Consider the following 12829-nt stretch of genomic DNA (forward strand, 5'->3'; position numbering starts at 1 on the left):
GTTGCGCGGGGCAGGTGGCGGGGGCGGCGGGGGCGCGGGCCCGGCCCCAGCCGCAGCCCCAGCCGCAGCTCCCGCCCCCGCGCCGCGCTGCCCTCCCCGACGGGCTCTATATAAGCGGCCGCAATGGCTCTGGCGGCAGAGGCGGGCGGCGCCGCGGGGAGGCCGGGCCGGGACCATGCTGCCGGGCGGCGGGCAGCGCCTGCCCCTGCGGCTGCCCCTGCTGCTGCTGCCCCTGCTGTGCCAGGCAAGTGCGGGCGCCCCGGGGGAGCGGGCGGGGGGAAGCCGGCCGCCGGGCCGGCCCCGTGACCGGGCCCTCGGGGCCGCCTTGTCCCCGCAGGTGAGCGGCCGGGAGCCGGCCTGCCCGCGGCCGTGCGGCGGGCCGTGCCCGGCGGAGCCGCCGCGCTGCGCCCCGGGGGTGCCCGCCGTCCTGGACGGCTGCTCCTGCTGCCTGGTGTGCGCCCGGCAGCGCGGCGAGAGCTGCTCCTCGCTGCTGCCCTGCGACGAGAGCAGCGGCCTCTACTGCGACCGCGGCCCCGACGACGGCGGCGCCACCGGCATCTGCATGGGTAGGTGGCGGCGGCGGCGCGGCCGCGGAGGGGCTCCGCCGCTGAGGGGCTTCCGCGGCTGCGGAGCGGGGCCGGGGCGGGGGGCAACTGTGCCGCCTTCCCCCCTGCCCTGCAGCCGCCCGGGCTGCGCGGCCGCGCAGGAGGGGGCGGCCCGCTGCGCTGCGCCGCGCCGCGAGTCACCGGCGTCGCGGGTGCCCCGGGGCGGCGCGGAGCGCGGGAGCGTGTCCGGAGAGCGGGTGTCGCTGCGGCGGCCCCTGGGTCCGCTGATGGCCCCCCACCCGGGGGGCCGCACCAGTGACACCCGGCCGCCTTCCTCCCTAGTGCTGCACGGGGACAACTGCGTCTTCGACGGGACGATCTACCGGAGCGGGGAGACCTTCCAGCCCAGCTGCCGCTACCAGTGCACCTGCCGCGACGGGCAGATCGGCTGCCTGCCCCGCTGCAACCTGGACCTGCTGCTCCCCGGCCCCGACTGCCCCTTCCCCAGGAAGGTCGAAGTCCCCGGAGAGTGCTGCGAGAAGTGGGTCTGCGACCCCAAAGACGAGGTGCTTTTGGGAGGTTTTGCCATGGCCGGTGAGGAAGTGTAAATTAACACAGTCGTTGCGAGGGGAAGGTGATATCGTACCGGAAGTGTCAATGGGGTTATCATACCTTTGTGGTGCAGGTTTTTTCCAATTTCCTTTTTTTTTTTTTTTTTCCTTTTCTCGTCTACAGTGACTAGGGAGTATACCAGTGGGTATGAGTAAAAGCAGAATTTTATAAGCTGAAGAGAAGATACTCCGAGGATGAATATGCATAGCAGTTTTTAAAAGTAATTAAGTTAGGGCCCAGTTTTGGAAATGCTATTTATCTGATTCCACTATGAGTAGAATAAAACAGGGACCAGCTCGTAATCCTCCAAACATTATCTCCCCCCCAAAAATCAAAGCTGCAGCCTTGCAAGTTGTTCTGCAAGAATATGTTACATCACAAATACCATTCAAACAGCCTGGTTTACAAGAGACTTTTTTTTCCTGAAATTCCCCAGCTATTACTAGTGGTCAGCATGCTAGCTAAAATGCCAGCAAATTCCTGTCTGTCTGTGCTAGAGCTCTCATCATTATTGCTGGCATTAAAAGCATTACAAAGTACTTGGAGAAGCAATGCTTGTAGGCACAGTTAGTGGATCTGAAAATGATCATCCCATTCCGAAACACAAAACTCATAAAGTACTGTTTTCCCCAGTCTCCTCTTACTGGTTTGTGTCTCCCTTCCCTTTAAATTAAACTGTCAGGTTAACATGAATTTACAAAAGCTGCTTTTACTGGGAGTTAAGGCCACTGCATTCTCTCCCACTCACTGCTCTGTGTGATCTTAAGCAGTTAGTTATGCCGCAATGCAGCTAATCCATTTGAAAAAAAAAAAAAGAAAAAAAAAGAAGGATCCAGGACGATAAGCTCTAATAAATTTGCAGAATGCTGTGAAACATCAGATGTGYGGCACATAAGACAAATGAACACGTTGTCGATTTGTAGCATCTTTCCTCTGTTTTTTGACAGTGACAGGCTAATCCATAACATGCCTATAGGTGGATTACCTGCATTCTTTTTGGCAGTGGTCATCCCTCTTGGATGTCCTCCTTTTGGAGCTTTACCTTGCAAAGAGCAGCTGTGGAGAAGCTTATCAGCAAGAGCCTTGGGGTCAGGCAGGGGGTGACAGCTCACTGCACTTGACTGGCTCCRTCATGTTGGCTCACTCTGTTTACTCCTATGATAACTGCTGTACCAAACTATAAGGTTGGCAGTATTTGCACAATACAACTTAAATACTACCAGGAGGGTAGAACAATGATCAGAGGTGGTGATTGCTTTGAGTGGCTGTGCTAACTCCTGAAATTACTTTACTTCCTCCTTCCCTCACCCTGACTGTAATCTGTCAATAATTGATCAGGTTGGGTGACTATGACTGTGGGAACAAAGCACTTTATCTATTAGTTTATAGAAATCATACAACCACTCTCAAATCATATCTAATATCAATATTTTTGAGACTTAGAGCAGATTTGTGATGTATTTTTGTTAAGAACAAGAAATAAAGAGTTATTAAAGTGGATTACTAAACTTGGTTAACAAATTGACAGTAGTTCTTCCCATTATGGACTTGACTGGACAGAAACCAACTTCTTTCTCTAATTCAGGTTGTGGTAGAAAGGCAGAAATTTATTCTATTGATAACACTGACATGCACTATCTGTGATCTTTAGATGTAGAAAGTTGCTATCCAGGGCTCCTAAAAAGGCAACTTTTAAAGTGACTAAGACATGTCAAAATTGTGGATATCAGATTTTTTTTTTCTCATCTCACTTGTTTTGTCCCAAATGTAAAAGAGTTCAAACATATACTGGATTCTCACATTGAGTCTTTCTTGTAATAGAGTTCTGTGGGGTTTTGTCTCCAGCATACAGACAGGAGGCGACACTCGGGATCGATGTGTCCGATTCAAGTGCCAATTGCATTGAGCAGACAACAGAATGGAGTGCTTGTTCCAAAAGCTGTGGCATGGGCTTTTCCACCCGGGTTACCAACAGAAATCAACAGTGTGAGATGGTGAAGCAGACACGGCTTTGCATGATAAGACCTTGTGAAAATGAAGAGCCATCTGATAAGGTATGATGACAGCAGTGACAGGGAAGCAGGGCCTCTTCCAGCAGGGTTCCAGCGTTGCATATTTCTGTCTAGAGTGCTCCAGATACAAGCGGATGCAAATACACCATATAGCATGTGTGCAGCAACAGTGCTTCTGGAAGGCATTAGACTTGCCTGTATGTTCAGGAGCATTACACTGCATATGCATATCATTTGCGCCATCCCAGCTGGATCAGATGTATTGCGTGTGCTGGCTGTCTTGGCTCATGCAGTCTAACATCTCCCATAAGTGCCATTTTGCTCCTTGCATGTGTACTTCAGAGCTGCTCCAGTCGTGAGGAATGGATGTGTCATATTTCTAGTCTATTGAGCATCCTGAAACTGCAGACAAATGTAAAACCTTGCAAAAAGCATTTGGCTAAATTGAGCCTTATCTTAATCCTCATAGAGCTTTTTCCAAAAACAAATCCACCACTGACTCTTCAGGTGCTATAAGTGTGTATCTAAGTGAGCAGCCCTTTTTGCTGCTTCTACACATTACACATTCTCACTGTCAATGAGAATAACATGTAGCTATAGAAGAGGGCCATCAGTGTGTATAGTGTCCTAGATGATGGAAAACGTGCTGAAACCTTTGCAGGACACTGCAGTTTTGAACGGTGTGTTGAAAAGGATGTGAAACATTTGGAAAGAGTTGGGGACAATAACAAGACAAGAATGATCAGAGGTCTAGAAAACATGTTCTGCTGGGAAAWTTTTTTTGATTGATTGAACTCATACCAAAAGCAAGATGATGGAGATGAGTTCTCATAACCATGTTCAGATATTTCAGCCTGTTCTGGGTTCATGGTGGATGTGACAGAAAGTGATGAGTTTAGATGGCACAAAAATTAAGACACGAGCAGAAATCTGAGCAGTAAGAGGAGTGAACTATTAGGATTGTCTAGGGCAGTTGTGGAGTCTGTCACTGGAGACTTCCAAGAACAAGTTAGACATGAAACGTATGCTAATAATGACGTGTAAGGCTGATCCTGCCTTGAGTCACAGGAATGGGCAATGACTTTTGAGGTTCCTTTTGGCCCTCTTTTCTTCCTGAACCTAGTCCTATATCCAAATATAGTCCAAATATTACTTATTTGGCTTCCTAATTTTCTAATGGAACCACACGAGCYTGAGAAGTTTTCTGGTGGAGTATGGTTTGATGATGAATTCTGGCTAGCATGTAGTCAGATGACAGCAGTGAGTTTTAATCGAGTATAATCTATTATTTATCATTAGTGCTGGCATATGTAATATGTGAACTAAGATGTCAAGGGCATACCTCATAAGWGTGAGAACTGGTAAGTAATTATTGAAGTAGCTGCAGAGTCTTAATGGTATAGAACTAGCAAAGACAACGAATACAAGTTTTTACTTGTAATAACATCCTTTCATATCATTTTTAGCTGCATTCTGTCTTACGCTGTGTTATTATATTTAATGTCTCTTCATATTTCTCTTAGAAAGGGAAAAAATGCGTCCGAACAAAGAAGTCCCTGAAAACTGTTCGCTTTGAGTACAAGAATTGCACGAGTGTGCAGACATACAAACCTCGGTACTGTGGCCTCTGCAATGATGGGCGATGCTGCACCCCACATAACACCAAAACAATCCAGGTTGAGTTCCGCTGTCCTCATGGCAAGGTCTTAAAAAAGCCAATGATGTTGATCAACACCTGTGTTTGTCATAGTAACTGTCCTCAGAGCAACAATGCTTTCTTCCAGCCATTAGATCTAGCATCTAGTGAAGCAAAAATATGAAATGCTTTAATTAGGTGGCTCAAAAGGTATAAATATTTTATGTAAAACTTGACCCACAATCAGGTGAATGTAAGTGCATATTTAAAATATCTAGGACTTTTTTCCAGACAGTCTAGACACTTTCTTTTTTTTTCCTGTAGTTTGTTAAATACCTCGTTTTACATTTCCCCTCTCCAGATATCTTTTATTCACTTGAAGGAAATTTTGTACCTTGGACAGTGCCTTCTTTTTGTGTTAACYGTGGTGTAAAGCTAGTTAAATGAATGGCTAGTTTCTCTCCATGAGTTATGGGAATTATGCCGCTAACTTCAGTGGCCATAAGACTGGGCTCTTTAGTAGCAAATGGATTCCTTGGGGAATGCACAATGCTGTATCACATAAGCTTCCAGATTCTTAACTTTAGTTTGCATAATATGTATAAATTCTTATGCAGTGTTCATTTTCCATTCTAATGAAATTCTATTTCTGATGATAGTAAAAATCTTACTSATGAGAATGTTGAATTCTTGTGGCTTATAGTATTTTCTCTCTGTATATCTGACTTTCTCCGAGGATTCAGTTTGCACAAAGTGCCTGACATGAGAAAACTAAGATCTCTTATCCTTGAGTATAGGAGATTGATAACTGATAACGATTAAATTTCTTTTTGGCAGCTTCACTAGCAGCCTATCCAAAACCCACTGAAGTCAATGACTTAGGGGGACTTGGTTCTAACCAATATGTGTCTGTAGATATAAGTGTTAGGATGCAAAAATAAGAATTATGTAAATTCCTCTAAAATACTAACTGTATCATATGGTGCTTCATATAACAGAAAGGTGTATATGTAAATAAAAACTGTATATATTGTAATATAACTTTTCTCTGTACTAAGTAAATAAACTTTATATGATTCAAAATATTTTTTCCTGAGTTGTTCTTTAAACTATCAACTTTTAACAGCCAAAAGCAGCAGTAAGAAAAAATGGTCTGCAGATTTCAAAAGCAGCAGTTAAAAGCAAAAGGCTCAGTTTTGTGATATGTTTAGTGCACCTCATCCTAATCTCTGACCTAACAGAGATGCAATGTTTTAGTGTCAGGAAATGAGGAATAATTTGAGGAGTAGGTTAGAAGAGAGAATTTTTAGGGTAAGTTTGCCTGAGAGACTGGCTGATGTAAATAGAGTTAAGTTTAGATGAAGTGGGTGCTGAAATGTAATGGTGGAGGAGGAATAGTTGCATGATCTAGAGTTTTGGTCTGGGAGCACAGAGAGGGTTGTTTGGCTTTTTAATTGTTTTTTCTCCCATACCTATTTCCCACATTGATTTTTGCAGAGCTCTAATGAAGGTGGTATAGGAAGACAACAGACTGCAGGAAGACAACAGTGACAGCTGAGAAAGAATTCATGTGCTAAAGAGTTTTTCCACAGTAACAACCAATAAGTACTTATTGCTTGCTCTCTGAGGTACTAATTGCATCTTGCAGCATTTCCGCCTCACAAGKGTAGCCGATGACCCTGCATGTGCTAGCTACTCCACAGCAGTATCCTCAAAGAGCAGAAAGGCTGAGGATGGCTGTTTTGTATATTTTAGCTCATGTATGTTTGAACTGTAGGTTGTGCAAATAGGTCATAAGTACAGTTGTGCAGGCATGCAGCTGCCTAGACCGTGGGATCAAGCCCAGTGCGGTCTCGCTCTCTCTGTTAGAGGTATCAAAGTAGTGTCCATGCTACAACTATGGTCTTGATCACTTCTGTGGAGTAAGAAGCAGCTTTTGTTTCTTGCAAGAAAAGGCAGAAAAGATCAAATGGGTTTGTAATTATTTGAAAGAGTTCATAACATTCATTTGGAAATTCTTGGGATATGTAAGGGTGGAATTCACCTCTGTATTAAGACTCCTATACCCAGTGTCTGTGTGTAGACTTCTAAATGTCCATGAAGTAAACTGTGAGCAAGGATCAGCAGCCAAAGTTTCTTAGTAACTTTTAAGACATTCTGAGGCCTTGGTGCTAAAACTCATACTGGTTCGGTTTAGATGGTTCTTTGGTCTCACCTGGATGCCTGCATGCCTCAGTAATTGTACCAGCGAGAAACTCCTTTGTAATCCTTGCTGTCGTTATCCAAGTAGTCCAGACTGCTTTATGCTAGTCAAAGGGCTGGAGCAAGACTTGACTTGCCCTCATCAGGAGCATGCTTTTGCATACGTGCACACTCACTGGCCCCTGGTTAATTCCTAATGCAGAATATTTATAAAGACCTTCCTGCTTTTCCACCCAGCAGCCCCCTGCACTAGGAAATCCAGAGATTTCCTATAGGAGAGGACAAGCCCAGGACTCCTCTAAATGGCTAAGGAAGAGCTAAGGAACAGGTAAGAGTCTAGGAGAGAAGAAAAAAGGATAACTCGGGCTACTTCCATCTCCATCTCCATCAGGCCCCCTGAGGTTCAGGCTGGATTGTACAACACTTTTCTAACATAAGGCAAATTATCAAATATTCCTCTGAATCATCTTGTAAATTAAGTTTGTCTTAATTTGAAAGAGACACATCAACTATCAAGAAGCACAGCATTTGGTTGTCTGGCTAAATCTGAACTGTGTTTGGATTAATTAAACCTAGCTGACTTGAGGAAGATGGTTAGCTACTGACTTCCTAAGAAGCAAAAAGTTGCATTCAATCATTTTATTTTGACATTCCTCTATTTCTTTCACACTCAAATAAAATATTTTTCATTTAGACTTGGCACCAGCTTATCCTAGTTGTGTTGCTTCTCCTTTATCCCTCTGCTTTGCTATCATGTTATCTTGATTTCCACATAATTCCTTATGCTTTCCTTTGACTGGAGCTTACAAGTGGAGCACAGACAGCAGAGCGAAGCTGTTCAGTAGGTAACTTTCTCCTCCCAGGCAAACTGAAGGTCTCATCCACAGCATGAACCAATGATCCTTTAACCAAGACCATCCACTACTCTAGGTTTATGTTTCCTTCCCCACCAAGAAAAGACACTTAGTGTCCTATATTTTAGATGAGAAATAAGCCCAACTGCCTGTTGAGGTCCTTCTTGCAGATTGTCCATCAATTCCTCTGAAAACACTGTGGTACAGGAGCTAAGTTTTAACTTGAGTAATCCCATTTGCCTGTAAAACTATGGTCTTCAGTACATTCAGTGCCAAAATGCCTCCTATATCTCACCTTAGTGCTGCTTTATACAAACTCTATTTGTCTTATATCCACTTTATGAGAAGAGAACTGCACTGTTATGAGCACTACAACCTTCACAAAAGCAATTTTCAAATACTTACTGCCTATCTTTATTCACACCAGAATTATTACACTCTTAGTGTCTTCTTACAGCTCTGCAGTACGTCAGCAGGTAAAATGTCTTCTAGAAAGGAATACAAATGTTTCCTCTGGAAAAAAGGAGCCAATGACCTGCCCTACATCTTCAGTCTTTCATACTTTATATGTAACACCAATTTAGTGGCTATTTTTACCTCACCTTAGTTGATACAGCCTTTCATCTGGTATCAGTTTTGTTACATTCATTTAGACTTGTTTTACTTTAATATGGACAATTACTAGCTTAGGTTTGGAGCCAATTTCAGTGTGTTCCTGCAAGAGGCCATGGCACTAATTTAATTAAAACACAACACAGTGAATTAAGCCTGTGACATTTTTATATACAAACTCTAATGATGAAATCCTCAACTTCTCTGTTTTAGAGCTATGATTTTCCCAAACAAGCAAAATTAAGTTACCCAGATTGAGCAAAATTAAATTAACTAAACTATCCAAATGTCAGTAACTCGTTTTTGTGTCTCCCAGGATTCCCATCGGAGCATTGCTGGGAACATCACTGAACATTCAGTTCCCTGCTTGATCCATAGGGCTTCATTAAAGCAACAAGCTTCTCACACTCAGATTTGTTTAATTTGAGCAGTCAGATTTCCAAAGATACTCTGAATAGAGAGAGCATTGAACTTGTTTTCACCTAGCGTAAGAGTGACTGCAGGCTGTGACTAAGCCATCTCAGCTGCTCCTTCGTCAGTAGTGGGAGTTTATCCACTTCTCTGCTCAGTCCTATTCTCAGCAGGCATTTCAAGCAAAAATCAAGCAAAATGAGCTTGAGGTGGAAGTATATAGTCTGTCTGATTTGCAAAGGACACTTCAAAGCATATATTTCCTGGCTGATCTGGGAAGTAATTAACTCCTTGTCTGAGCACCATAGTAGGATTTTTTGCTAATTACAAATCTAAAGAAGAGCAAATATATATATATATTTTTAATTTTTAATTGCTTTCTGAGCCCTGTCAAATGAACAGAAGCATATTACCAGCTCTTTTGCATTCTCTTCTAAATCACTTACTTCTATTTTGGGTATGTTTAGCTACACCTACGAAAGCCACTGTTCTGAGTTCAAGTCATTCTTTCTCTGTGCATGCACCTGAAAGAATTGGGAAAAAAAACAAATATAAGTATTGCAAATTTAAATTCTCTTTTCTTCAGTGATTGTATAAGGACATCATCTGTCAGCCTCCCCAACTAGATGCCTGACATTAGAGTGTCAGAAAATCTCACAGGGACTAAAATTTTACCACTAATTTCAGTAAGATCGTGGCTTCACCCTTTGTGTTTTCCAGTATAGTTCCAGAACTGATACAATAAAAAATATAGGAAAAATAGAGTATCCCTATTTTTTCATTACTAGATCGAGCCATAATTTATCTTCACTCTATTTATTTATTTATTTACTTATATGTGTGTTGGGAGGGAGATGGAAGGGAAACAAATTTAGTTACTGTTCCTAGACCTAATCATTATATCTTATAACAAATCTGAACTTCATGAAATAGGATCATATATCTTTTATCTGGCAAGTTACTGCATGGGAATTTGTATTTCTTCTCAAACCATGTCTGGTTTTCCCATTGCAAATCCCAGTTTATGTATTATAGAGCTGACAATAAGACAGTCAACTGGCATCAGTCAAAGAGACCTACCATGCAGATGTGAGAGGAACCATGTATTTGCAAATATTTAGCAACTGATCTTTATATTGGATTAAATGGCTGCAGTTATCACCATTAGGCCTATAAATAAGCTTTCAGAGCTAAGAACCTGTATATTTGGGGGTTACATTTAGCTCAGCCGGTTAGAGCATGGTGCTAATAATGCCAAGGTCGTGGGTTCAATCTCTGTATGGGCTTGTTGTTTCCCTGCTGAGCAGGGGTTTGGACTAGATGATCTCCAAAGGTCCCTTCCAACCTTACTGATTGTATGATATTCATGATAAAGCACATCTTTAAAATCTAGTTTTCTCTCTACGGGCTGCAGAGCGAGTGCAGATGCTTGCCTGCCTGCCAGTCAGCTCGCCTTGGCCACAAAGCAGGGAACAGCCATTGCCATTGATTGATCTATAGATTAGCAAATGGAAAAAGAACACTTATTTACATCCTTGCATGTTGATTTGCCTATCCTGGACAGGTAGGAGGTCATATTAAAACAGTGAAGAAAATGCCCCACTTGACCTAAAATGCTTCAGTGTTCATGTGGTTGCTATCTTCTCCGTAGAAGAATGATTATATTGCACAAAAAATATTGCATTTCAGTTTGTACAGACAGACCCATATCTCTGATGTCTTACATTGCCTCTCCTGCTCGCTCAGCCTCTAAGCCTTTCCATGACATGCCAACTCTGCCTCTGTCCTAGCTTCATATGTATCCAGGCTTTCCTCCACAAAGTGCCCTTTTCTTCCCAGATCTCAAAGCCTAGTGCTTAGTATTCACTTTGCCTGCAGTGCCCTCAAGTGGAAAATTCAACATCCCTCTCCCACTGCCAGAGGCCTTCCCTGAGCATCCTGCCCATCCCACGAGCCTTGGGGCCCTCTGGGTCTGCAGGATGTCTGTGATGGCCGCAAAGACCTTGCTGCTCTAAGCTAATCTGAGTTTTCCTCAAACTAATCGAACTGGAGTCTTGCTGAAAGAAAACCATATTCAAGGATTCTCTAATAAGGGAAAAATATGTCTGTGGCGGTGAGGTTTCCTCTCAGACAGCACCTAACCAGGCATGTGAGAGAYGTGGGCTCAGCCCCTGTCCCACCTGGCCCAGACTACTCCACACATTCGGCTGGACAGAGSCCTGATCCTACAAATATCCTAGGACTCTGCTCTAACAGTCAGCACAGACAAGTATGCACGTGTTACACACTATGCGAGTACCACTAGCTTGTTTGGGTTCCTCCCCACACACTCTGTCTTTAATTAAAGAAGACTTGCACTTCAATACAACGCTGTTTTCTTGTACASGAAGAAACAAATCCCAGAAATCCTTGCATGGGTTGAGGCAGAATTAAGTCCTCTGAATTGCTTTAGTAAACAACTACTGTCACTGAAAGGCTTGGAAATTTGTGCTGTGGTCAGTTCGTAAAAAAAAAATGCATCTTCAGATTGCTACATGTCGGGCTGTCTGCTTCTGGAACAAAATGCAACTCTTTCAGGAACAAAAAATCAGAACCACAACTTTTTTATGCACCTTTAACATCCTACAGCTAATGCAGTTTCTGAGGTTCTTATTTCGCGGGACCCGCACGAGGGAGCATGTTGAAAGGCCACGGCTGTGGCACYGGGCGCGTGTGAGGGCCCAAACCCTCCGGGCCACCTCCACGGAGCCCCATCATGCTGCAGCATGGCCAGCCACACTGCGATTCGGGGCCTCCCCACGGCGCGGATTTCAGCGAAATGGCCCAGTTCTACTCCAAACCCTGGAGAAGGGGGACACCTGGTGGTTACAGGTCATTTTGTGTCGCGGATGACAATATACTTTCTTTGGGTCTGCTCCTACAAGAAGCAATCTGGAAGGATTAGGCCAACTGGTATTGCTTATGGCAATTTAGTTATCATCAGCTATGGGGACAATAATAYTGAGGTAGGGAAGAAGTTCCTTTGATGGCTGTCCCACTTTCAAATATATTCAAGTTATTTTCATGAGCATTATGGATGACCGTAGCCACTCTGGAGACCTCGTTTTGATCGATGTAGATTTACGACGCAAAGGGACATTTCTGATCCCAGAAATTTTGCAGTTAAGTGAGAAAGACACAAAGGATGAAGGGAAGGAGAGGCCCTTTTCCCTGGTTAGCACACAAGGCACTAAAAGCTCAGAATATATGAGCAACTCATCCTTACCACACACAATTTGTGGTAAAACCAGGAAATGAGCTTTTTTTCTCTTAAGTCACAAACTACTGCCTTAACCACAAAGGCAACGCTCCTCCTCTTTAGCCGTTCAAGTCGATCCTTCGCTTCAGAGGATCATGTTGCAGTGGAAATGTAAATAGACATATGTATCTGTGTATATAGGTGTGTGAGTATATATATATATGCATATCTATTTTTGGTGAACCAGAGGGGTCTTGCACACTACATAGTACTTTTGCAGACTAGTGAAACAGCAAGGTGTTTGTTCACAAAAATCTAGAGTCTCAGGGAATGGGACTATTTGCTGCTTTGGGTGTACAATAAATGGTACATGGTAAATGGTTTCCAATGACAATATTGAAGACCATCATATTTGGGGTAACACATTCCCTGTTGGAATATTGCTTTGCTGGGAGCCAGGCACTGGCACATGCTCTTGGGGCACCTGGCACACAAAAAGGGAAGGAGAAAGTCCCTGCTCCAGCCTTCGGGCCTGGAGGAGAGGGAAGGGGCAAGAGCTGAGCCTGAGAGATTTAGCAGGGCCTCAGCGTGGTTGAAGCTGCAGGCTGAGTTCTCCAAGACATCTTTACTCTTTTATTTCAGCTTATTTGGATTTTTGGTGCCTGAGCAGAGATGATATTTTTCTTGTCTTTTAACGAATATTTGCT

General features: G+C 43.8%; 1 protein-coding gene across 1 annotated transcript; it reads left to right on the forward strand.

The window, feature by feature from the left end:
- The first annotated feature begins 175 nt into the window (after positions 1-175).
- On the forward strand, positions 176-5890 carry CCN3 (cellular communication network factor 3). The gene is made up of 4 exons (XM_085323468.1): positions 176-566; positions 888-1139; positions 3003-3211; positions 4693-5890. Exons 1-4 carry the CDS (start codon positions 176-178, stop codon positions 4987-4989), a joined length of 1149 nt encoding a protein of 382 aa, XP_085179594.1. The 3' UTR covers positions 4990-5890.
- Positions 5891-12829: the final 6939 nt, after the last annotated feature.

The sequence above is a fragment of the Rhea americana genome, unplaced genomic scaffold, assembly GCF_003343005.1.
Source record: "Rhea americana isolate MKP2758 unplaced genomic scaffold, rheAme1 scaffold_0, whole genome shotgun sequence".
Lineage (NCBI taxonomy): Eukaryota > Metazoa > Chordata > Aves > Rheiformes > Rheidae > Rhea > Rhea americana.